Below are 26356 nucleotides of genomic sequence, written 5' to 3'. Positions count from 1 at the left end.
TTCCAAAGCCTTAAGCCACCTGCTGCTTATACTTGTGTAGCCTAGCTTTCTAGGCTACATCAGCCTATGATTGATGAGGGTATGTCAATAGGGCACAAGAGACAACTGAAATAGCTTCTAGTTACTAAAGTTGGAACAATTTGACCAACAAAATAAAAAGCAGTATTGAATTATAACCTAAAGTATATGATAAATGCCCAAAGCCAAAGTATATGATAAATGCCCATGAGTCCTACTGATACAAATAAATCATTGAATAAATTCATAAATAGAAAAGAAGAAATAGATCTCCCATATAGAGTATCTCCAAATAATTTATGTAAGTACTCTACTCTCAAGAACGGGGAGAATAACGCCCCACTCTGTAAGTGTGGGCTGAGCATAGTGACTTCCAAAGAGTATGTTGGAGGTGGGGGTAGGTATGTTGGCAGGAGGGTAACTTTAGAGTGAAGAAATCTGACAAAATCTACCTCAACCAAGTGATCAAGTTTCACATTAACAGCAAGAACTCATGTGGACAGTATATATTTTTGATATGATGAAACTGGCACTTTGCCTCTGCGGTCTTCCTTCCAAAAATCCATACTTCAGTCTAATACTAAGAAAAACATCAAATTCCAATGGAGGTCATCCTACATAATTTCTGACCAGTATGCCTCAAAACAGTTCAGGTCATTAAAAAAAAAAACAAGAAAAGGAGAAAATATCACAACCAAAAGGATTCTAAGACACAACTAAATGTAATATGGTATCCTGATGGGATCCTGGAACAGAAAAAGAACATTAGGTAAATACTAATAAATCTAAATAAAGTATGGATTTTAGCTAATAATACTGTATCAATATAGGTCTCTTGTTTGTAACAAATATAACACATTAATGTAAGATGTTAATAACAAGGGATACTGAGTGTAGGGTACATAAGGACCCTGTACTATCTTCTCATTTTTCTATAAATCTAAAACTGTTCTTAAAATTTTTTAAAGATAGTTTAGGGCTACATGTAAGGTTGATCTCTAAGTCTTTGCCCTTGCTTCCCCACTGTATACTGATTAAATGTTCAAACTTCTTAGCTAGTATCTAAGCACCCAGCAGGTTGCAAAATATTGTCTCCTGATAATTTATAATTCTTCCTACCAAGAGGTGAAGTCTTTTCTTCCAACTCATATATGTGCTTGGTCAATGACTTGCTAATGTGAAACAACTATAAGCTTAAAAAATGCTTGAGCATTTAGTCTTACCTTGTTTGCTGCACTTGGAACATTGCTGCCACGTGAACGAGCTCAAGCCAGAAAACTGAAATGACAACATGGAGTCTCGAAGTGAGCCACACCAGCCATCAACCTATAACATAGACATGTGAATGAGGCCATCCAGTCCCAGTTGGTTTTCTAGCTGACTTCAGCTGCATGACTAAACATGAAACAGCAGAACTGACCAAATGCTACCAGTCCCAATTACCAACCCACAGTGAACTTAATCTGTTTTAAGATACCAAAAGTTGGGGTGTTTTGTTACACAACAAAGCAGCAAAGACTGATACACCCCTCAATGACCCTACCCCACCCAAGTCACATTCACGATTTTGTTTTCCAGAATTCCCCTATGTTCCACTTAAATTGCATGGTTTTTTATTCCCTAGAAATTCTTTGCACTTTCCCAAATATTGCCTCACAAAATTTTCCTCCACCTGAAGTCCCTTTATTCTCACATCTCTGCTTAAGGATCGCTCATCTTCCCCTTCTAATTTCATAAATTTTCATAAATTCATAAAACCCAAAAGTTTCATAAATATGAAGAGGGGGAGAAAATTTGGTTCAACAGAGTCCCTCTTAGAAAGTGCAGAGCATTCTCAAGAAACGCTTTGGTGTGAAGGGCGAAGGGCATTGCATGGATTAAGATATGGACTCAGCTGTAGAAACAGAAACCCAAAATATAAATAAATTAAGAAGGAGATAAAAGTTTCCCTCTCTCCCATGTAACATTCAGGACATAATCACACAAGGACAGGTACAGGGACTCTATCGTGTCAGTCCATCTTATTGCGCTAGTATTCCTGTTGCCCTAGTCTGCTTAGTTCAAGATGACTCATTACCACTACATCCACACTCCAGACAGAAGGCACAGGGAAAAGTGAAAAGAAGGGAAGGTTCATTCCTTTGGGGTGGGGTGGGAGGTGGGAACAGATGTTGTACACATCAGTTCTGCTTACATTGCATTAGCCAGAGCGATAGTCATATAATTATCCCTGGCTGCACAGGAGTCTAATAAAATGTAATATTATCTTGGTACTCAAATATTCTACTATTACTATAGAAGAAGGGAAGAACAAATATGGGAATCAGTAGTAGTCTCGGCCATTAAGTAAGATCAAGTATATTTTAGCCTGCTAAAACACTATTTATAAGGCAAAGAGGAACTGGCTTTTTTCCTGAGAGGTAGGATAGAGAGTAGAAGAGGAAAGAAAAGCCAGGAAAATGGAAGAAGGCTATGACTCCTCCCTGGAACTTTTAACTCTCCTATAAAGCCTCTAAATTCCTGGAATGTGAAGCCTGTGGTAACAGGTGAACAAAGTGATTCTTCAACGCAAAATACAGTATATGCTTGGATGAAATAATTAGAGTAAGAGAGAGTCATGATAGTGTAAAACCCTGAGTATGTGAGGGTGACTATGGAAAGCTTTGAACATAACAGGACTTTGGGCAGTTGAGGCAATCATACATAGATTTCATGGAACAGGAGATAGGAGGCCCAAGCTGACATGTGAGTACCACCGCAGTTCCTTTTAAAATCCACAACTTTTAAACAAACAAGGGTGCTAGAAGCAGGATTGAGCATAAGTTAAAAAAAATGGTTTCTTTTTTTACAAAATCAGTATAGAGTCTCTAATTACTCTACTTATAGCTACTATAAAGTTAGCAATTTGAGAGAGCTTTTAGTTAGGCTTAACATAGTGTTAGTTTTAGCAACTGAAAATAGACATGAAGTATGAATCACTTTCTTACTGAAATGTAGGCTAAATGTAACCATCACAGATTTCAAGAATTTCATCTCAATTTCTTCTCAGTCACATTTTGTGTACTGACACTGAGACATCAGTAAAGGAAACAGGATGAACTGGCCAATTTCTGTCTTTCTGAAAGAGCCAAATGGACTATTATAGCTTATGTTGGTGGAAACAGCACAGCAGATGGACAACTGTGTACTTCAGGCCTGATCATTGCTGAATAGATCTCATCATGAGTAGAAGCTCCCATGTAGAAAGTTTATTTAGAAGCAAATAAGCCTAAACCAAGAGTCATCAAGAAGTCCTACATGAGCTTCCACATGTCATTTTTCACAGAAAGTGATTTTTTCAGATATTGACCAGATACAACACAAGATAGCCCTCTCAGAAAAAACTCTTTGTTGAACAAGTTAGTTCTGTCCTTCCTATGCAAGTTGTGGGAGAACAGAAGTTGAAATGTCTGGTCAGCTAAGAAATGCAGAACATGACTCTATCTTGTTTGAGCTACTGTTTGGGCAATTTTTTTTGCCCAGATTCAGGTAAACTCTATGTTACTAATTACTGACATGTAGAATTCAGATAATTTTTATAAATAGTTCATGCTATTAGTAATGTAATAAATATGGGAATATATATTATGCTCAGAAAACATTCTTTTTCTACACATACTATGGCTTGCAAGTGCTGGTATCAGTTATATTTTAAAATATGATGAAAATAATATGTAGTAAATTTTTTCAGCTTCTAACATAAAAAATTTACAAATCCTAATCTTTTTAATCCTTTTATCTCCTGTGAGAGGGGGTAATTTCCAGGTACATGTTTCCTCCAATCTCCATTACCTGTGGTATAATGTTGTAAATTGGAATTCTAGTCCTGGGTATCCATTCCATATTTCCAAAACTCCAAAATCTATCACACACAAAAAAAAAGAGAGAATAATAATGAACTATAACATGTATACATACTTTGTGCAAACTTTTACAAATTACAGAAAATCAAATACCACTTAATATAAATGCTATATATTAATTATTCCTTTAGTATAATACTTTTGAGCTATTAATGGGGTGCTGTTCCTTACAGCAGTTTCTTATGCCTATTATTCTTCTCCCACCATAAACGGAGTTTTGATAGTTTTTATATACACTACCTCAGAGGAAGAACATACATACAAGCTAAAACAAAGAAGTGAATTAAATTTTTGAATGGACTTTTATAACTTTATGTGATAGAATTAAAATCCAGAACCAAAACTATGGAGAAAAAAAAGGCTTTGGAGCTTCTAAAACTTTTCGTTTAAAAAATAAGGGTCTACACCCTGTAAGACAGAGTTTCTATCATGGACCAGAACATAGGGAGAATGGTAAAAGCAGTTTTCATAACCAAAAGGAAATAAAAATTTTGAAAAGCTAACGAATGCTAGTGGGTACTTGGGCAGCTCCCTTCCACACACACCATATATGCTACTCCCTTCTTGGCATCAAAATCCTAGGTCTGGGGGAAAGGAATAGAAACCCCAGATAAATCTGTGGAATTACAGAGAAGAAGGGAATACTTTTTTCCAAGGTTTAGTCAAAAGACTCCATGTTTTGGTTAGCTAGTGCTGAAAAAATAATTACTTTAAAACATCGTGGCTTAAGACAACAATAATCCTTTTATTATTGCTCAGAGTTTCTGTGGATCAGGATTTGGGGATAAGCAGTTCCAGCTTATCTCCTGGTCTCTCGTGCCATTGTAATCAGGTAATGGCTGGAACTATAACAATGGATGGAGGGTGTCCACAAATCCATTTGAAAGGTGGAGCCCCATCCCTATCCCCTTGAATATGGGCTGGCCTTAGTGTCTCACTTCTAACGAATAGTGTAAAATAGAAGTGACAGTGTGTAACCTCTGAAACTAGGTCATAAAAGACATTCAGCTTCCTCCTTGCTCTCACTCTTGTATCACTTGCTCCTGGGGAAATCCCATGGAAAGTCCTACATGGCAGGAATTTAGGCCTCCAACCAATAGCCAGGGATGAAGCTTCTTGCCAACAACCTGTGAGTGAGCCATCTTAGAACTAGATTTTCCAGTTTCAGTCAAGCCTTCAGATGACTGAAGCCCCAGCTGATACTTTGATTGCAACCTCATGCAAGTCCCTAAGCAAATTACTTACCTAAGCTGCTCCTAAATTCCTGAGCCACTAAAGCTGTGAGGTAATAAATACTTGCTGTTTTAAGCCACTACATTTTGGAGTAATTTATTATACAGCAACGGATAACAAATATGGAGGGGAGGCTGAAGAGGCTAATGGCTCTCTAGTCATCCTTCTCTTTTCATATGGTCTCAGGGCCTCTCCATGTAGTTATTCTGAATGGCTAGTTTGGGCTTCCTCACAGTATGGCAGCTGATAACTGCCTATATGTTGGTTGCTTCCTTGACGGCTGATAGGCCTCTCATGATCTATTTTCCAAAGTCACATAGCACCACTTCCTGCATGCTCTATTGGTTAAAATAAGCCACAAAAGCTATCCAGCTTCAATGAGAGGATTAATAAATATCCACCTCTTAATAGGAAGAGTGTCAAAGTTATACTGCATGAAGAGCATGTTGGACAAGAGATATTGTTGCATCCATCTATGGAAAATACAGTATCCCACATTTAGGCCAAGTGCCACACCCAATTGGGCACCTGAATAGTAGATCAGCAGAGTTATAAATTTAGGAGTCATCAGTGTATAGAGAGCAATTGAAGCCATTAGAGTGGATAATAATCATTTTGGAAGAGAGGATAGAATGAAAAAGAGATGTAGGCCTAGGAGGTCACTGTGAAGAGCTCTGCTATTTAAAAGACAGGCCAGCTAAGAAGAGTTTAGAGAAGTGGGAAGAATTCCAGAGTATTTGAACTCAAAATCAAGAGAAAAAAAGAGTATTCAGAGAAGGAAGAGGTGGTCATTTCAGAAACATATGCTGCTAAAATATTAAGTTTATAATAATAGAATATTATTCACTGGATTTAGCAACGTGCAGCTCATTAATGATCTTCAGTGGCTGCACTGGAGGCAGAAACCAGACTATAGTAGTTGAAAACCTAGAAGAGGGAATAAAAATAACCCTGAGAGGGAGATGAAATCAAAAGCACATAAAAAAAAATTAGCCTTGAATAAGAGAAGAAACTTCTCTAGGATTGGAGGGAAGGAGTTCAAGATGAGCACAGATGAGTATATAAATGGGGGCTGGGGAGGCCCCCACTTATATAGCCATGAGAGGGAGTTAATGCTTTAAAGTCTCTGTGAAGGTCATTTGTTGAGAGAGGTAGAATGAATAATTATCAGGATCGGAGGAGCACTCTTCAGGCTTGTTACCAAAAAAATGACAGATTTATTTTTTACAAACCTGTATGCATACAACTGTGACTTAAAAAACTTCACTGGGATTGAGTTTTACCTTTTACTTGTTTAAATAACAATAAAAACAAGTGAAATCAATCACTCTATTTCTATTTAAAATTTAATAAAAATAAAACACCTTGTAATATCAGATTTTACTACCCAGTGAATATGGGGATTATAGAAAAACCCTGGTCACTTGTTGCATCCTACCATCAGTTATAAGCTACCTATCCTAAGGAAATATGATTTTTAAATCCGTCATCCTATGTACTAATTTATCAAAATGTAGTTGCAGTGAAGAGAGTAGTAGGAAAGGTCTAAAAGCAAAAGGCTTCAGATTTCTTTTTGTTTCACCCATTGCAGGAGACAGGTTGCTTATATAGCTCTATATTTACTATAACATTTTCAAATAACATAGTTATTTATAACATTATGTATGAGACATTGTTGTATCATATATTTTTCCTGCAATTGGTCTACAAAGGTAAAGCTGCATGGGTTCCTTCTCAGAAGAGATTCTTGTGGAAATTTATTACAGGCTCAAGATCAAGAGTGTTCTTGATATAGAATGATTCCATAGCAGATGGCTCTTTGGCAAAGGAAAAGAAAGACTGCAGTATCATGTGAAAAATGAACTCCTGTTTAACAAAAATAGAGCTTATCCAATTATGAAAGAAACACAAAAAGAAGTTTCACCTTCAGACAATGGCTGTATAGCCTTATGTCTTACTATACCAAGTTGAACCAACACAGACTAAAGTTCAGCATAAATGTAAACTCCTAATAAAGAAATATAAATAGACACAGAAAAAAAGACATTAGTGATACTGTGACTTCTGGAGCCACATATTTTCTTAACCCTAATTTTGCTAATATCAATAAAATACTGCTTCAATAGCTACAATTATAAAACATGATTATATATATCCTCTAGTCTGAACAGAGAACCCACAGAAACTGTACTTTCCTAATTCTGTTTTTTCCAATTTCATTAAATTAAAAATATATACTACATGTCTTCACCCAGTCTGCCCACTTAAGATGCAGTCATTATAACCTTAATTAATTTATAATGAAATTAAATTATATCCTGGAATTAAACTTAATATGCTTATACTTAACATAATGTACATATTCTTAAATTAAGTAGTTATTAAAAGACCAGGTTGATAGTTTGGGTAATTTTTGAGAGAAATAGCTCGCTTGATCAACAGTGTTTTTTGTTGAGTTTGGATTTTAACTTTAACAATTTCAGGTCAAGACCTTTAGCTCGCATGTGTTTATATGCATCTCTCGCATGTGTATTAAGGGTATCCAGTAGAAGGAAATTCCTCAAATAAGAGGCCATATAATTTCTCTAGGGCATAAAACACTCTGCCCAGAAACATGAAAACAGGCCGATTACAAAGGAGTTACAGAGAAAGAAAAAAAATTTTAAACAATGGAACCTATAATATCCCTTTCCATATCTATCAGCAATAGACCTCCTTTTTGAAAGGTAGTTTAAAATAAGTTTTAAAAAGTCCAGAAATAGACCATCCATTAGCTCTTGTTATTTCAATATAAATCTTAACATGATAAAGAAATTTTTTATATCCCAATCCTCTTTACTAAAATAGAATTGTTGCCCCAACAAATCCTACTCAACAAATAACACAATGCTCTCTTCCTGTTTCTTTGTTGCTTATCGGTAAAGACAAATAATATTTGACATTTCTGAGCACTTTCAATTTGTCAGATAGTGTTCAAAGTGCTTTGACTAAGCAAGACTAATGATCGCTGGTCCATATTTCCTAATTTTTTAATTTAGATTAATCCGATGATACTAAATGATGATACTAAATGATATTTCATCTTAATCTCTCACTAAGTTGTTAATCACAAGCAAGTTTTTACGAGCAATTGCAAAAATTTAGTAAATTGGTATTTTAACCAAGAGTTCTGTACAAAGACGCACTGAAAAACACTACTCTAACATAAACTCCTCTACTAGAAATATATGTGCCTTAAGGGCAGGGTCCTTGTTTTTCATGCCTAGAATAGTGTTCAGAGAGGTCTGATGAATGAAAGGCATGAAGGAGTATCACAAATGTGCAAACTTCTGAAAGCTATAAAGGTTACACAGGTTCTCTGTTTCTTTCTCACTGCATAGTCTTAGCAAGGGAATTAGATGTACATTGCATAAAAGAGAAGGGCACTAATCAATGAAAAGTCTTTAAATGCTAGAAGACCTTTCATATTTGAATTTCAAAGCATAATCCCTTTGGTTTTATTATTGTTGAAGCTTGTCACTAGTCTACCATAGTGTATCACTAACAAATTCAAGCCCACAGAATTCCCATCTGCTGTTGAAGCTACTACTCTGGAAAGAAAAGGAAAAAAGAAAATCTTGCTGAACGATAGAGACATCTGCTGGTGAAAATGTAATGTCTCTATCCTTAAAATACTTCATCTAGATGAACAAAGAGATTTGGGCAATAAAGTTTAGAGTAACACCTAACATGTGACATCCTATTAGAATAACTACCTTCTACTAGGGTAATAATAAAAGGTAACATTTGTTTCTTTTATTCCAGAGGTGCCCAAGTGGTGACACTATGTGAAAAACTAGATTCTCCTGTAGTAACTATTGCCAAAGAACAGAAATGGCTAGCTTCCTGATCTTTTGGTTTAAGATATTTAATTATCTTTGATCTCAACAAACATTTAAGTGTCTACTAAATTAAGGTACTGTGCCATATGCTGGCAAACTGAAGCTGTAAGATCAGGCAGAGGTGGCTGATGGTCTAGCAATCTCTGGCATGTGCCGACATCCAGCCTTAGAGAGGACTTAAACTCAACGTCTGCAAGAGATTGAGCCTACCACTTATGAACACTGTGCCTTTACCATTTTGTAAATAATACATAGGCCAGGTGCTTTTTACAAATACACTTCTACATTAATTGAACAAATGCCGTCCCACTCCTCACCCCCTCACTGTGTAGATTTCATCTCACCTTTCCAGTCTGTGCTCAAATGTCTTTTCAGAAAGCCCTGCCCTGAACTCTGTATATTGAATCTGTATGTTGTTTGGGCAGTATGGACATTTTAACAATACTAATTCTTCTAATTCATGAGTGCAGAATATCTTTCCATTTGTGTCTTCTTCAATTTCCTTCATTAATGTCTTATAGTTTTCAATATACAGCTCTTTCATCTCCTTGGTTAAATTTATTCCTAGGTATTTTATGCTTTTTGATGCAATTGTAAATGGGATTATTTGCTTCTCTGAATTTGTTATTAGTGAATAGAAATGCAACAGATTTTTGTGTGCTGATTTTGTAGTCTGCAACATTACTGAATGTTTTAATATTTAAATAGCGTCTTTAGATATATATATATATATATATATATACACTAAAAATATCATGTCATCTGCAAATAGTGACAGCTTTATTTTTTCCTTTCTAATTTGCATGCATTTTATTTCTTTTTCTTGCCTAATTGCTCTGGCTAGGACTTCCAAAACTATGTTGAATAACAGTGGCGAGAGTGGCCATTTTTTTCTTGTTCCTGATCTTAGAGGAAAAGCTTTCAGCTTTTCTCTCGAGTATAATGTTAGCTGTGGGCTTATCACATATGGCCTTTATTAAGTTGAGGTACATTTCCTCTATACCTACTTTGTTGAGAGTTTTTATCATAAATTGATGTTAAATTTACTTTTTAAATTATGTATTAAACCAATATTAAAACATACTGTCCTCCAGGAAATACCAAATGACCTTGGAAAAAAGTTATGAAATTCACCAGAAAGGGAGAATCATGAGGATGTACCTGACTTTAGGAAATTATCAGCAGAGTGCAGGCTGACCTAAGATTTTGCAGAAGACAATGGGTAGCCAGACTATAATCTAGATATCATTCTCTTATGTCATAGTGAAAAAGAATCTTATATGGTTATGCTTCATGGAAAATGTGGCTAATTAGGAACCACTTCCTCATAAATGTTAATGTTAATTTTACATGTGATTATTTCATTAGAACTGTCTTTGAGTAGTTTAATTGCTTTTCTGGTTCGAAGGTTTATTAGTTTCCATTTTTAAGTGCTTAATACATAGGCCAGGCTCTGTGCAACGCATGTTCACTACATAATTCTGGGAGGCAGATTTTATTATGCCATTTTTCAAAAGCAAATGAAGCCTAGAGAGGTGAAATACCATACCCACTACTAAGCAATAAAGCTAAGATTAACGATCAAGTCTGACTCCAACATCTATACCACAACACTATCATGCTTTACGGTTTTGTTTACATATTACTTATGTACTCATTTAAAAACTGAATGATACCTGCCATAACCACAATACGATGCAGAAAGTACCACAAACTGGTAATAAAGTTAGATGCAATAAAATGCTGCTTCTGGATTTTATTTTTGAAAACTGGTCAAACACGTCCATCTTCCAGTTCAGCACAGACTCTGGAAACTGTTTGTAATAATTTGTTTTCATTATAAAAAGACTTTGCCAAAGTGCACTTTGTGAGCTGCACAAAGGTAGTTCAGGGCATACGCTCTGGAGCTGAGGCTTCAATTCTGACTCTACCATTTATTTTGCTGTATGCCTTTGGACACATTCCTTCACTTATTTTTGGTTCTTGTCTAAAACGAGATTCGTTAGTAATAACCATACTGATGTAATTGGCACTCGCAAACATTAAATGAGTTTAACACATGTAAAGCATTTAACTGACACACAGCACTCAAAAAACATTGGCTCACATTGTCCAAATCCAAAGTATCACTTAAATCTTTTCATACTATCTTTTTGTAAACAGATTGTACTTTTTTAAAGCAGTTTAAGATTCAATGGAAAATTGAGGGGAAGGTAGTAGATATTTCCTAAATACCCATCCCTCCACCCCAGCTACTCCACGTGCATAGCCTCCCCCATTATCAACCTCCTCCATCAGAGTGGTAAATTTGTTACAAATGATGAATCATCCAAAATCCAGTTTACGTTAGAGTTCATTATTAGTATTGTACATTCTAGAGTTTTGACTAATGTATGACGTGTATGTACCATTATAGATCATTCAGAACCATTTCGCTGCCTTAAAAATCCTCTGTGCTCCACTCGTTCCTCTCCCTTTCGCTCTAAACCCTGGCACCTACTGATCTTTTAACTATCTCCACAGTTTTGCCCTTTCTCGAATATCACTTAGTAATATTCATTTAAGGTTCCTCCATGTCTTTTCACGGATTAACAGCACATTTCTTTTCAATACTGAATAATATCCCATTGTATAAATGTAGTTTACTCATTTATCCACTAAAACACATACATCTTCGTTGCTTCCAAGTTTTGTCAATTATAAAAAGTTGCTATAAATAACCGTGTGCAAGTTTTATATGGAAATAAATTTTCAAATCATTTGGGTAAATATCAAGGAGCAATTGCTGGATCATATGGTTAAGTGCATGTTTAGTTTTATAAGAAACTATCTTCCAAACTGGCTGTAGCATTTTGCATTACCACTACTAATGAATGAGCATTCCTATTCCACCTACACACCAGCACGTGTCAGTGTTTTGAATTTTAGCCATTCACTATCCTGTTGTTTTACACTTTATAAAATGTGACATTTATGAGTTACCCCAAAAAACATTTCAGTAATGTGGATTACTGGTGAAAACTAGGTACATATGGCTTAAAATCTAAAAAATCATTTATCCTAATTCCATTAGTATGTAGTTTGCTTTCCCATCCCAATGTTACTTTGATGAATTAGTGTCATTTCCATCAAGTCTTTCGCCTACACTTATTATTAGCTACTTAAAACCAATTCAGATGTACACATTCACATTCCTGACCGTCTTTATTTGACCTTTACAACCGATAGACTCCATTCCCACTGTGACAATGTAGTGAGCCTACACATAGTTTTTGGACGCGAGACTATTAGTCAAGTGTAAATTTTAAGCTTCTGTAATCCTAGTAGAGTACAATAAAACTAGTTCGATAAACAAAATGAGGTCATATATAAAAGCTGTAACATGGCTCATTCAACTAACCCCATGTTCCGATTTTCAAAGTCCTGGTACTTTCAAAACAAAATCTGCCAGGGTCTCACGACACTGGTCTCGGGGGCGGCGCCCAAGTATTGGTCTTCTCTAAAATCTCCCCAGATAGAAAAGTAGCAAAGGTAAAAAGAGCAGTGCTTTAAGACGGATTGTGCACTAGAGTAGTATCTTCCTACACTCGGGATATATTTCATCAAGAATTGCATCACACGCCCAAACAGGTAACACCTCATTTTAATCACCTATGGCAAAGCAGACCAAAGGAGGAGAGCCAGACACACAATTCCTGGCTTTCTCCTGCACTCAGACCTGGCTTTCAAGAACCCCCACCCCGCAGCTCCCTCTGCTCCGAGCCCCGGAGAATTATGAAACTTGGCCCGCGCGCGCGGAACCCAACTTTGCCCAAAGCCAGAAGGATTACAATTGCCAAAATAAAGGGGTGGAAACCTCCTTTATATCATCGGCAGCAGGGTAGTCTGTACCGAGATTTCCTAGCAGGAGGAGAGGACACGAGACGACCACAAACCACCACCACAGAAACTGGGACTGAAGCTCCAAAATCCGAGATTTTCTTTCGCGCTCCAACTTGGCCGGAAGTTACGCAAGCAGTCGCCGCTAGGGGCCGCCCCAAGGGAAGGAGGAGTGGGAGGGGGAGCGTGCGGGGGCTGGAGGGCGGGGCACGGCTGCAGCTCCGTTTCCGGTGGCTCGTCGCGCTCGCTCACTCCAGCTGCAGCCACTCTTGCCCGTGGCTGCTTCCTCCATCCTGGTATTTTTTGGAGCCTCCATCCTGGTTCTTCCAAAGTGCCCGGACCCAAAACAGGAAGTAAGTGCGATGGAACCTTTAGGTCCCAACTGCCGCTAGGGCCGCTCCGCCCAGTGGAGTCTGTCCGGCCCCCTTGCTGCCTGCCTGTTCTCGCCGGCCAGCGCAAGCTATCGGCCCCCGGGCACCGCGGGCGGGGTCGGAGCTGGGCCTTCGTGACGCTGAAGCTGCCGGCCCCGCACGTTCAGGCCAGGGCCTCCCTCTCGGGGCCGGGCCTGTGGCGGTGGCTCGGGCTGCAGAGCAGGGTAGCGAGCGGCCGCCGAGACGCAGCAGCGATCTGACGGGGGGCGGAAAATGGCGGCGGCTTCGGAGGAGCTAAATGGCGCCGGGACCCCTGGGGGTGGGGAGGGCCGGGAGCTTCGGTAGAGAATTGGGTCCGGGAGCGCAGAGTGTAAAGAAGCCTTACTTGCCTTCTCGTGATGTTCCCTTTTATTTTTTTTTTTTTTTTTGGATTACTTTTTGGTTTTATTATATGGCTCAGTAAAGGAGAGGTGGACCTGGGTGGGATTGAGAGAGTTGGGGCGGGTTTCGCCCCACCCCATCCCCCTTGATTTTTTTTTTAACCTTGTTTGTGTCTCAGAGTCTCCCTTCTTTGGGGGTTCATTCTCGATCCGGCTATTCGTGGCCCAGGCTGAGGGAATCGCGTTTGCTGGCCGAACTATCTCTATCTTTGTCAGCCTGAGTCTTTTTGAGGAGGGATGTGGGCTGGAGTGCTGGAAGACAGTCCTAACCGAGCAGAGAACAGTGAAATGCGTCAATTAAATAGTAATTGTCAAAATTTAAGAAGTTCCGAGGAAGCTAAATAATTTTTCAATCTCCTTTGTCCTTTAAAATAGACTTTGTTTTGAGTACCTCTTCAGGGACGTAGAGTTTTTAACCCCATCTGCGACGTAGACTTGAGAGTAGAAGTGGCCAAGTTCCGTTCTATGCAGTTGAATGATACAGCATGTGTTTTTATAATAAAAATACTCGCTGTAGATAAGGAGAGGGTGACACTTCTATGAAATGTAAGTCAGGACTCCTCCCTTTCTCTGATTGAATTTGGAAATTCAAATTCACTGGTGGTTTTTCTCCTACCTCCTTTATTACAGGCGAGGCTGCATGTTGGGACAGCCGACAAAGTGCGTATTTCGTAGGATTACTTTCTAGTCAGTGTTTTACGCTTAGAATAATACCATTTGGAAATTTTTAATCTTTTGCTAGTTACACCCTTGTTTTTAATTCTTGAAATACAATTACCTTTTCTAGTTTTTAAGCTCTAGTCTAAAAGTATTCCATTATGTTGAAAGTTTTACAAACAAAATCTATTTTTTTCAGTTAAGGATTTTTATATTTTTCCATTACTTGCGATTCTTTAAGCTGGTTTTAAATTTGTGTTTCAAATAACTTTTGGAGTGTTAACCGTATTTTTTTAAAGTAATTTGAATAATTTACCACTGCTTTAACGTTTAAAGACTCTGGTAATAATACCCCAAAAACTTAGCTTTTTACTATTATGGTTTAATAGCGATAAGATTTTATTTATTAAGTTATGATTTAGAAATTTAAGATTTAGGAAGAAAATTAAAATTACATTTCTTAGCATTACAAAAATGGTTAGGCCTTAAGAGTTTTTAAAAAAGGCTTGTGTAAGAATAAACTTTTTCTTTATTCACAGGGACAAAAAAACAACTTGATCCTTTCTGAAAAAAACATTACTTGTTAAAGTTATGGGGGAAAGTACATATTATGTTTGTGATCATTTTATCATTATTTTAACTCCCATACACTAAGTGCTTTTATTTGCCAAGCTGATTATTTCCTTACTATTTTGGTTGATAGGGTCACCCCAAAATATGATTTTGGGGACTGATCTAGATCTGCGTATTATGTGTGAATCTCTTTAATTGATTGCAGTTGAGCTAGGTGGTGGACCCAAAATCTATTGTCCTGTCTTCATCCACAGATTATCAGTAAAAGTACTGGGCATTGCATACTTATTTGGAATTTTAAGTCCATACTTTGAGCAGTTATATGAGTAAATATATGCTACATAAACATGTTTCTTCAGGTGTTTGGGTTTCAGAAGTATTTTTGTGGGAACAATCAAAAAAGGTTTTGGAGTTAGGATTTGAGCTTAGAGAACAGAGCACATCTGGAAAACGGTTACTGGCAGAGAATTATATCAAAATAAGATGAGTGTCCTTTTTAGTCTTTTTTTTTTTTTTTTTTAAGTTTCCCTTTTCTTACGTGATTTTTTTTTGTGAGGTGGAGAGAGGTTATTTCATTTCACTCCAAGATAGGAGAGAGAAGTCTATTCGTAAGGTTAGTTAGATGTTATAGTTAGTATTGAAATCAAAACAGCAAAACTAGTTCTTACCTTCCACACATAATGTTTCTCCTATTGCTCATTTCTTTTATCTCTCCAACTTCTACAGGCCCTAGTTTTTATTAATGTTGTAATAAATATGTATGAAATAACGTCATGCTATTTTAAATATATTTTAAATAATTGCTTTTGTCTGCTCCTTTAAGTACATTGGTTTAAGTTAACACTTGCGAGGATGAATAAGATAATGTGAAACAAGTATCTTAAGAGATTCACAGCTTGGCACATAGATGTTAAAATATTGAGGGGGTTGGGGAGAAGTGTTTTAAAAGTGTTTCAAAAACATCAAAACTTTAGAAGAGCAATAAAGTTTAGGTAGAGTTCCATTTTTTAAATATATACAGAGGCTGCCTGTTTAACACAAGTGTTAGCCTGCCTTCTCAAAACAGTTTTAATATTCAATTTTCTCTTGCCATCATTTTTAGCACTTTTTCCCTTATTAAAGGATTCCCTAGTAATTGATATATTCTAGTTTCAGCTGAAAGCTATTTCTATCCCCAAATGATATAAAGTGACCTGAGAAAGTGATGAACCTATTGCTAAGGGTGTTAAATATAAAATACAGATAGTTATTAAATGTATGTGGCATTCGTTTGCTGGCATATCATTTCTCCCTTTTTCATGTTTTTTTTCCTCTTTTGTGAAGAGAATTCTTATAGAAATCACAAATAGGTTTCATTTTTCTTTTGATTTCATAAAGGTAAATAATAAAATAAAACGTGTTTATCAAGTCTGCTTTTGCAAGTTTGTGGATAGATACCTCGTTCTGTGACTGAATACCAGGAAGAAGTTATTAAGGGAAAGTACACTGGAGAGCCCTGTGTGAATGATTTAATTGCGTTTTGGTTTTTGTTGTTTTGCTGTCATTTTGGTTATGTACACTTATGTTGTCTGGCCGTTCTTCTAAGTGCCAGGTTGTCAAAGCTCATCTTTATTTACCATCAGGTGTTATGTAGCAAAAGAAATGTTAATTAGATTTATGTACTATTTATGAATGTCGATTGAGGAAGTGCACTTTAAAGATCAACTTCAGTGTAAATCAGAGAAGTATAGTAATAACTTGATGTACTCTTTTTAAAGATCCCATGCTGGTTTGCATAAAGTGCTCAATTTTGAATGGATAAACTCTTAAAATGAAGCCAAGTACACATTATAGCTCTTAAATTATTCACTGGGTGAAGAATAACATTTTAGCTTTTAATAAATGATGATTTTATTGCCAAACCAGATATAAAATGCTGCACCTGGAAATGAACCATTTACCAAGTAATTCTCATTTCTCAAATGACAACATTGTTTTCAATAGTTGATAATTGGAATCAACATCTTAAGCAATTAAAGTCTATTGTAGTAAACTCCATTAACATCTTTATTGACTTTTTATGGTATGCAGTCATATTTTACCATATTAAAACCAGGCCATAATGAGCATTAAGTAAGTACCCTAATTTGATATGCTTTATGTTCATCTATAGCTCTACTTCTCAGACTTGAACAAAGTATATGGAAGAACAAATCCCCAAGGACCTGAGACCATAGTTGAAAGCATTAAACCTCAAGCATGTTGTGTCCCCCAATCCTAACTCAAATAAAAGCAATATTCAAGATGGTATTCTGTGGCTTTGTTTTTCTGACATCTCCCTATGTAACCCAAGTTCAAGATGTAGGAACTTGTTACATATTCTATTAAGACTTTCTGTTTAGCAGAGTTTCATGCTTTCAAAATAATACCTTAAAACACATCTTTCAGATTCTTCATTATACATTACCAAGTCAGTCCTCTTAGAGGCATTTCATATGGCATTATGCAATGATGGTGGTGGTGAATTTGGAGTCTTTATACTAGCATGAGCTCAAAACAAAAATGTTTGGTAATAGGTTAATGGTTAGGTAAATGTAGATACCATGCACTCATTAAAAATGTTGCAAAGAGTAGGTAAGATTGGAAAATGCTCCTGATAAAATAATTACCAAAAAAAAATTATAAAAGATGTGACGGTGTGATCTCATTATAAAAACGGTAAAAAGTAGGTATGTTAATACATGGATAAGACTTGGGTGATCACAAAAAAGTTACTGAGGAATATAATTTTCTTACACATCAACTCAGGGAAAAAGGACATCAGAAAGATGTGTCCTTGCTGTGTTATAAATTGAAGTATGCCAGATACTTCGCCTCTTAGCTAGTACTCAACCCCTAACTCGTCTAATAAAATTCTGGTGCTATATATTCTGTAGCTTGCTTAATTTCCCATTATAAAAGTATAATGTTTTTCACACCATGTAGTTTCATCCCATATTTCAGTGTGGAATCACAGCTCCAAGCATCTAGGGTTAGCAAAAGTTCCTGTGCTTCCATGATCTCCACTAATAGAATCCACCCTTACCCACTTGTATTGGTACTGTGCTTGAGAACTGATACAAATTTATCTAAAGAACTAGTCCCAAAACTAGGAAGAAATGTCACTTGGTTTGTTGTAGTTTTTAGAAGATTTGGCACTTAATTGTCTGGAAGATCAGGGCAATTATGTGGACTCGATTGATGGTGATACAGTCTAAAATAATCCATTGAATAATAGCTTTACCTCAATACTGGAACTGAGTAGGATTAAGGACTCATCTCTTTAATTCTGTGTTAAATAACAGATCTAAGAGTTGTTCTTTTTTTACATTAGTATCTCGTTTATTGGGAGCTATAAATAAAAATTTATTTCTCATTTAAATGTGAGTATATGTAAGTACCCCATTATAAAAGTTCTGTACCACATTTCAGGCTTGCTTTCCTTGATTTTATTAAGGTATTGTTGGCTGTTTAAGATACCCATCAAATGATGGAAACATGCCAAAGTACCATTTTACCCTTTAAAATGGATGTTAAAATTTTTTTCTTTTATTTCTAATTAGTATAAAAATAGTACATGTGGTATAACTATAACCTATTACAGAAAAAGATGATCTAAATGAGCCAATGGTGTGTGCTTATTTGCCCCAAAGAGGACCAAAAAAATTGATGGTAGAATTGGAGATCTTCCTGACATATTTCCCTGATAAACCAGGTGGGGAACTGGTCTAGAAGTTATGTACAGTTTCATGTATAATGAATTAGAATAAAGGCACTATAAATACTCAACCTTTTAACTTACTATCGTAAATTAATTTATTCACCAACATTTCTCAGTCACTGTGATAGTCGTATCAGATTACAAATACGCTCTTCTAAATAAAATCTGACTTGACCTGGTGATAGCAGGTATCTTCTCACTTTACTAGAAAGCTAAACCTTGTAAAAGACCTGTTTGAATTGTCTTCCCTACTTCCATTTCTCTGTGTGTTCCAGTAGTAGGGCTTCTGCCCCCACTCACTACTCCTCTGAAACTTCTTAAAGCCACCAATGTTCTTCACATTGCCAGATCAAATAGTCACTTCATCATCTCACCCTCTCAGCAGTATTTAACACAGTTAACTACTTGATGCTCCTTGAAAAACACTCTTGTGCTTGTGCCTCTTAGTTACCACTTAGTTTTCATCCTGTACTGCTGCCTGGTCATCCTCAGTCTCCTATTTGTTTATGAATCGCTTGACTACCTGCTGTTACAGAGTGCTCCTGAAGTAGAATCTAGGCTATCTTCTCAAACCTCTAGGTGTTCTTATCTTTGAAAACAATTATCATACCACTAACTCAAATACATAGGTCTAATTCTTGCCTGTTGAATTCCAGCTTCCAACTATCAACTTGACATCCTCATTTGCATTCATTTAATTATTAATCTAATCTTTATTAATAGTCATAGAACTACTTAATAAAATATATTCTCAGTGCCGCAAAACTCAGTTGTTCAAGCTGAAAGCCTAGAATTATCGTGAGATAATTCTCCTTCTCTTAATCTCCATCTCTTCATTCAGCAAATCCTGTCAACACTGCCTCCAAGTTATCTCTTTGCCCAACCCCCTTATCTCTGCCACCTATTCCAATTGGCAGTCATCGCTTGGACAACAGCTTTCCTTCATAACTACTCTCTTATGCATTATCCATACTGCAGTCTGGGTGATCTTTTAAAAATGTAAATTGTATATCCTAACTTAAAACCCTCCAAAGATTTGCGAAGTCTGTCTTTTTCTTATCTCCAAACTATTAAATTCAGCTACTTTCTCTCTTAATCAAAAGCCTCTGCCAAACCAGCTGCCTTTTCTTCTAACAAGACCAAATCAGGTCCCACCTTAAGGACTTTACTATTAATCAGTTGGCCGACTTGCAGTCACATACTTGCGGTGATGTCTCTTCATCTTGCCATTGAGGCAATGAAAAGTAGCATCTCAGCAGCAAGCCACCATAGCTTTAAATGGAGCATCTGTGCATTATCTTTATTTATTTTATACATCCATTAGTAAGATGTGTCCTAAGGTGTCAGAAAAGCCTAAGAGCTCATAAGGGTGTTACAGTTTGCATAAAACGATTCAATTAAGCATACAGGCATACCTTAGAGATATTGCAGGTTCAATTCCAGAGCAGTGCAGTAAAGCAAGTCACATGGGTTTTATTTTTATTTTCCCAGTGCATATAAAAGTTATGTTTATACTGTAGGCTGTTAAGTGTGTATATAACCATAATAAATAACTTTATTCTTAAAAATAGCTAACAATCATCTGAGCCTTCAGTGAGTCATATCTTTTTACTGGTGGAGGGTCTTGCCTTAATGTTGATGGCTGCTAACTGATCAGGGTGGTGGTTGCTGAAAGTTGGGGTGGCTGTAGCAATTTCTTAAAATTTAGGAAAATGAAGTTTGCTTCATTGATTGACTTCCTTTCATGAAAGATTTCTCTGTAGCACGCAGTGCTGTTTGATAGCATTTTACCCACTGAACTGCTTTCAAAATTAGAGCCAGTGCTCTCAGACCCTGCCTCTGCTTTATCAACTAAGTTTATGTAATATTCTAAACACTTTGTTGCCATTTTCAACATCTTTAGTAGATTTCATCTCAAGAAACCTTTTTTTTTTTTCGCTCTTCCATAGGAGGCAACTTCTCATCTATTCAAGTTTTATGAGATTACAGCAATTCAGTGACATCTTCAGGTTCCTCTCCTAATTCTAGTTCTCCTGCCATTTCCACCATATCTGCAGTTACTTCTTCCACTCAAGGCTTGAACCCCTCAAAGTCATTCATGAATGTTAGAATCAAATTCTTCCAAACTCCTGTTAATGCTCATATTTTGAACTCTTCCCATGAATTACAAATGTTCTTAATGGTATCTAGAATGGTGAATCCTTTCCAGGTTTTCAGCTGACTTTGCCCGGACCCATCAGAAGAATCACCACAGCAGCTATAGCCTTATAAAATGTATTTCTTAATAAGATTTGAAAGTCAAAATTACTCTTTGATCCATGGGCTCCAGAATGGATGTTGTGTTATTGTTAGTGGGCATGAAAACTACGTTAATCTCATACAGCTCCATCAGAGTTCTTGGATGACCGGGTGCATTGTCAATGAACAGTAATATTTTAAAAGGAATCTTTTTCTGAGCAGTGGGTCTCAACAGTGGGCTTAAAATATTTACTAAACCGTGTAAAGGGATGTGCTATCATGTAGACTTTGTTTTTCCATTTATAGTGCACAGGCAGAGTAGATTGAGCATTATTCTTAAGGGTCCTTGGATTTTCAGAATGGCATGTCCCTCGAAGCTTTGAAGCTAAGCATTGACTTCTCTCTAGCTGTGAGAGTCCTAGTTGGCATCTTCTAGCATAAGGCTGTCTCATCTACACTGAAAATCTGTTGTTTAGTGTAGCCACCCTCATTAATTATCTTAGCTAGATCTTCTGGACAACTTGCTGCAGCTTCTACATCAGCGCTTGCTACTTCACCTTGCACTTTTATGTTATCAAGATGCTTCTTAAACCTCGTGAACCAAACTCTGCTAGCTTCAAACTTTTCTTCTGCAGCTTCCTCACCTCTCAGCCTTCATAGAATTGAAGAGCTAGGGCCTTGCTATGGAATAAGCTTTGGCTTAAGACAGGGTTGTGGCTGGTTTGACCTTCTATCCAGACCACTAGAACTTTCTCCATATTGGCAATAAGGCTATTTTGCTCTTTTATCATTTGTGCATTTACTGGAGTAGCATTCTTAACAACCTTCCAGAACTTTTCCTTTGCTTTCTCAGTTCGGCTAACTTGGGCACAAGAGGTCTAGCTTTCAGCCTATATATGCTTTTAACAGGCCTTCCTCACTACCCTTAATCATTTCTAGCTTTTGATTTAAAGTGAAACACATACAGCTCTTTTTTATTTGAGAGGCCATTGTGGGTGTAGGATCTCATCATTTCTGCCCTTCATTGGGGAATACTTTTAGACTGATTTCCTAAAGGTCTACTTAAGAATGCTGGTATTGTCATTATTCTAGTTGACAAATAACGGAGACTTGAGGCTAGGGTGTTATCAGCATACTGCTTGCACACAATTGTTTGTTCTTGTAAGCCTTATTGTGTAATGCTATTACTTTTTCAGAGTGTTGTAACTGCAGGAACATGGGGAAGAAACAATCTGGATAACATGAAAGTGATGCTGGTGACTAAGGGAAGGCGACTTGATTCTATGGGAAGGGCTATAGCTGATGCATTTGTTTTCCAGGTAAGCCTGCCTTTGTTCCAAGGACTTCACATCATGATTTGCAAATTTTAATCATAACTAATAATAAAGATAAACTTCTATTTATCTTTAATTTGGAAATGGCATCTTTACCATTGTAAAATAAATGATGTCCTTTTAAAACAGTAATTTGTATAGTAAAACTTAAATGAATCACTGGATCTTCACCATGTAAATGTTAATAGATCCTAAGTTTTTCTGCCTAGGGAAAGTGCATTCGTGTAAATGGTAAATATATGAACAGACTTGTATCTTATGTGTAGGAACCAAATAGGTATTGTGATTAGCTTAAATACACATCAAGGCTTCCATCCTCTGTATTATGTAGTTGGTAAAAAGGTATGTGGACAAGACCAAAACTAAGTATTGCGTCAAGAACTTCATTGAACATTATAAGATAAGCCTGAAGACTTCAACCAGGCTATTGATTATAAGTAAATACATTTCTCCCTGCCAATCATGGATACTCTGCATAAAATAGCAGGTAAAGGCACTTTAAACAGAAACAGAAAGCATAACTCCATATACCTGTTAGAAAAGCATTTGGTCCATGACGTATGTATGCACGTGTTTAATATTACAAAAAAATTTTTGAGAAGAATTATTTAGTGTTCCTATTGGTCAGAAAATAATAGAGCTTAAATACTTGTAAAAATATTTTGGAGAAGTAATTCTTAGATTAACATAAAAGTTTCGGCGAATCTTCTAAAGAATCATAAGTTAAACTTATCACAAAGCTGTCAATCAAAAATAAAAAGTGGTGAGAATTTTGCTGACATGACAACTTAGAACAAATTCTTTCATCGCATGTGGCAAAAACAGCTCTTAAAAAAGTGAATGCTGTACGTTTTTAATCATAGCAGTCAGATTCTTGGATATTATTACATCTAACTCTAAATAATGAGTACAGGTAGGAAAAACAATGTTTGAAATCTGAATGGTCATCACAATTTTACATAAAGAACACTATAGAAAGATACAAATTGTAGGAGTTTTGCAGAGGCAGGTGGGGGAAGTAGAGGACTACTTTATGTTCATATTTGGAAATTTTTTAAATCCTAATCTGCAGTCTGTTCTTGTATAGATTTGAGTATGAGCACAGTTGAAGAGGATTCTGACACAGTAACAGTAGAAACTGTGAACTCTGTGACTTTGACTCGGGACACAGACGGGAACCTCATTCTTCATTGCCCTCAGAATGGTAGGAGAACTTACTGACATATAATTGTTAATCCTTTTGAATTTCTGGATTTATGTCACCTTTGATCTCTATTATCCAGATAAACATTTTAGGCTAGCATAGCAGGAAAGGAGTTTATCTCTTTGAATCATGAATTAATCTTAGTTTGTATTTTTATTTTTATATTTTTTAAATATACTTTGGTATATTTTTTAATTCACCATAAATTTTAACCTTTATGGGTGGTTATTTTATAAGCAAAATCTGTTGAGCCTCCAAAGATGATGAACTATAATACACTTCCTCTTTGATACTGTTTGATACCGAAGTATATGTAGTACAATAGAAATGTAGAAATAGTTGTACCAATAGGAATAGATGAACATTTTTTTACTAGAACCTGTGTTAGAGAATTTTATGTGACTATCTGAATAGGATTTAATTTGATCATCTGTAATGAATTAAGATTCAACAGCCTTGAGACTTATGATTTTGTTATTTCTCTACCTATTCCTTATTTATAATTTATTATTTATTTTGCTTTAAGTTTACCTTTGCTCAACCGAAGTTCCATCTTCTCTTTTCACTCCATCCTTAATCCCTGTGTTATTTTATTCAGGCTTGTGGTTTTAACTACCACCTGCCTGTAAAAATTATTCAAACTTCTGTCTTTATTCTAAATTCTATGTTTTTCATAGGCACCTTAAATTTCACATGTCTCAAACTGAATTATTTTATAAATTCCCCAACCTAGTTTTCCTTTCCTTACTCAATTTCATTACTTAGTATCTCAAGTCATAAATATGAATAGGAATAAATCCTTCTTTCATCTCCCACTTTCATCCCATCACGATGACTCGTTGATGGAATTATGTTTCTTGAATCCATTCCTTCCTCTCTCTCAAGTCTCCTTCCTTAGTTCATTTCTCACCTAAGTAGCTCTAATAGCCTTTTAACCAGTCTCCCACCTCTAATTCAAACTGCCAATGATATTGGTCATGGCTCAACAAAGTAAGAAGGGCTTTTCAAAGCTTACCGTGGTCTTTAGAATATAATTCAGGTTCTTTAATTTAGCACATAGGCCTTCCATCATCAAAGTTTTCCTCCATGCCTCACTTCCTACCACATTTCATGTATGTTCCAGCAGCTCACAACTGTTTTTATTTTCCTGCCTTAAACTTTTTATGTCTCAGTACCACTGTACATGTTACTCCTACTGCTAGTAATAATCATTTCCCCCTGCCAGTGATAATCGTTTCCCCCGGCTTCTGTTTCCCTTTCAAGTTCAAGACACCTTCCCCGGGAAACCTTCCTTCACCTCCAGTTTAAATTAAATGCCTCTCCTCTCTGCTCATATAACGACCTCTTCATTCCCTGTCATAGCTCTTATTACAGAGTTTTGAAATCATTAGCTTCATCATTTCCACTACACCGTGTCTCATTATTGTTCCCATCACTTACCACATAGTAGGCTTTCATCAGATATTTGTGATTGAATAAGTAACCAGCCCTTGTCTTTACACGTGAAATATTTGGAAAATCAGATAGTCAACAAAAGTGTAATATTTAAAAAGTGACATCTTTGTCATGGTTCCTTGTCTTAAGAATAAAAGTGACATCTTTGTCATAGTTCCTTGTCTTAAGAATAGAGATGCTGAACCAGACATAGAGAAGACAATGTTGTTTTGAGTTCTACTTCTACAACTGGTTTTAGTTAACAGAGCAAATTAGTAAGAAGATTATTTTACAGTCATAACTTGAAGATTTTGTGTTTTCCTCATTGGTTTAAAGATTTTGAGATTTTTTTTTTTTTTTCATTTTGTTACCTTTCATTAGAAGCTGATGAAATAGACTCAGAAGATAGTACTGAACCTCCGCATAAAAGGCTTTGTCTGTCTTCTGAGGATGATCAGAGTATTGATGATTCTACTCCTTGCATATCAGTTGTTGCACTTCCACGTAAGTCATGTGTATTAAGAACAGAGTTCCCTTTTGAAATCAAATTTTAGCTTGCAAGAGATTGAATTGGCATTTGAAGGTGGACTTACACCTCTATTTTTCTTTTCATTTAGTCAAAAAACCGCTTTTTAACACTTAATGAGCACTTATTTAGGTGCCAGGAGTGTTTATAAATCCTTTTACATATGTTGGCAATTTAATCTTCTTAATTTTTTTTTTATTGTCCCCCTCACCCCACCCAGAAGGCTTCTTTTAAACTTTTTTTTCCTGATCGTGCTCTCCCCCATGAAATTTTAATACCACAGATATACTGTTTTGGGTTTTTGTTTTGTTTTGTTAATAAAGAGTATAATGTTTTTCACACACACACCCCAGAAGCATATTTGAGAAATACGCTTTCTCATTGAGAAAGCATGCTCTAGAGGAGGGGTTATTATTATCCTTATTTTATAAATGAGGAAACTAAGGCATAGCTTGTCTAAGGTCATGCCCAGGCATTCTGGTTCCTGTAATTCATACTCTTAACCTCAAAGCTGTACTGCCTCTTCACATGGTATATAGCTAAATGGAAGTTAGATGAGAATCCGATTAATTTATTCTCACTAAGAAAGTTTTTAACAAGTTAATATTCCAAGACCATTTAGAGTAGACTGGATTCTAAGGGGGTATAGTAATTCAGGTGAAATACTGTAGGCGAAAGACTACAACATGCCAACTATAACGTTAGATTATATTTCTGATTTATTTAGCAAAAAATAGGAATCTTGTTGAACTTGTGGCACCACAAAGCTGGAGTACATCTTAGGCAATGACAATGGGGTTGGGGCACAAAGCTGTCGGCAGCACTCTGCATAAAGGAGAGTCTTGCCATATCCTAGAACTTTCATTTTGTACCACATCAAGCAAAATCACATCTTCATCCAGTAGAAAAACTAAGACTAAGTGTTCA

At 36.4% G+C, this 26356-nt stretch overlaps 2 protein-coding genes across 7 annotated transcripts in view; one reads left to right on the top strand and one right to left on the bottom strand.

Moving 5' to 3' along the window:
• Window positions 1-13079, bottom strand: part of KIAA1324L (KIAA1324 like) — a 235517-nt gene extending 222438 nt beyond the window's left edge. Inside the window, exons 1-3 of the mRNA XM_023533453.1 lie at window positions 12926-13079; window positions 3850-3919; window positions 1242-1344 (exon numbers count right to left, since the gene is read on the bottom strand). Coding sequence (XP_023389221.1) covers window positions 1242-1344; window positions 3850-3900 — 154 coding nt within the window. The 5' untranslated portion in view covers window positions 3901-3919; window positions 12926-13079. The remainder of the gene's footprint in view (window positions 1-1241; window positions 1345-3849; window positions 3920-12925) is intronic.
• A 52-nt stretch (window positions 13080-13131) lies between these two features.
• Window positions 13132-26356, top strand: part of DMTF1 (cyclin D binding myb like transcription factor 1) — a 50235-nt gene continuing 37010 nt past the window's right edge. For 3 of the 6 annotated variants that reach the window (XM_023533458.1, XM_011364266.2, XM_011364231.2), the window contains exons 1-4: window positions 13132-13266; window positions 22128-22250; window positions 23353-23469; window positions 25285-25407. In XM_023533458.1, coding sequence (XP_023389226.1) covers window positions 23361-23469; window positions 25285-25407 — 232 coding nt within the window. In that variant the 5' untranslated portion in view covers window positions 13132-13266; window positions 22128-22250; window positions 23353-23360. Of the gene's footprint in view, window positions 13267-22127; window positions 22251-23352; window positions 23470-25284; window positions 25408-26356 lie in introns of those variants that run through there. The other 3 variants (XM_011364239.2, XM_011364248.2, XM_011364257.2) reach the window with 3 other exon arrangements.

This window comes from Pteropus vampyrus, unplaced genomic scaffold (genome assembly GCF_000151845.1).
Source record: "Pteropus vampyrus isolate Shadow unplaced genomic scaffold, Pvam_2.0 Scaffold4, whole genome shotgun sequence".
NCBI classification, from domain to species: Eukaryota; Metazoa; Chordata; class Mammalia; order Chiroptera; family Pteropodidae; genus Pteropus; species Pteropus vampyrus.
Note: the sequence above shows the minus strand (reverse complement) of the source record. Positions and strands in the feature narration are given on the sequence as shown.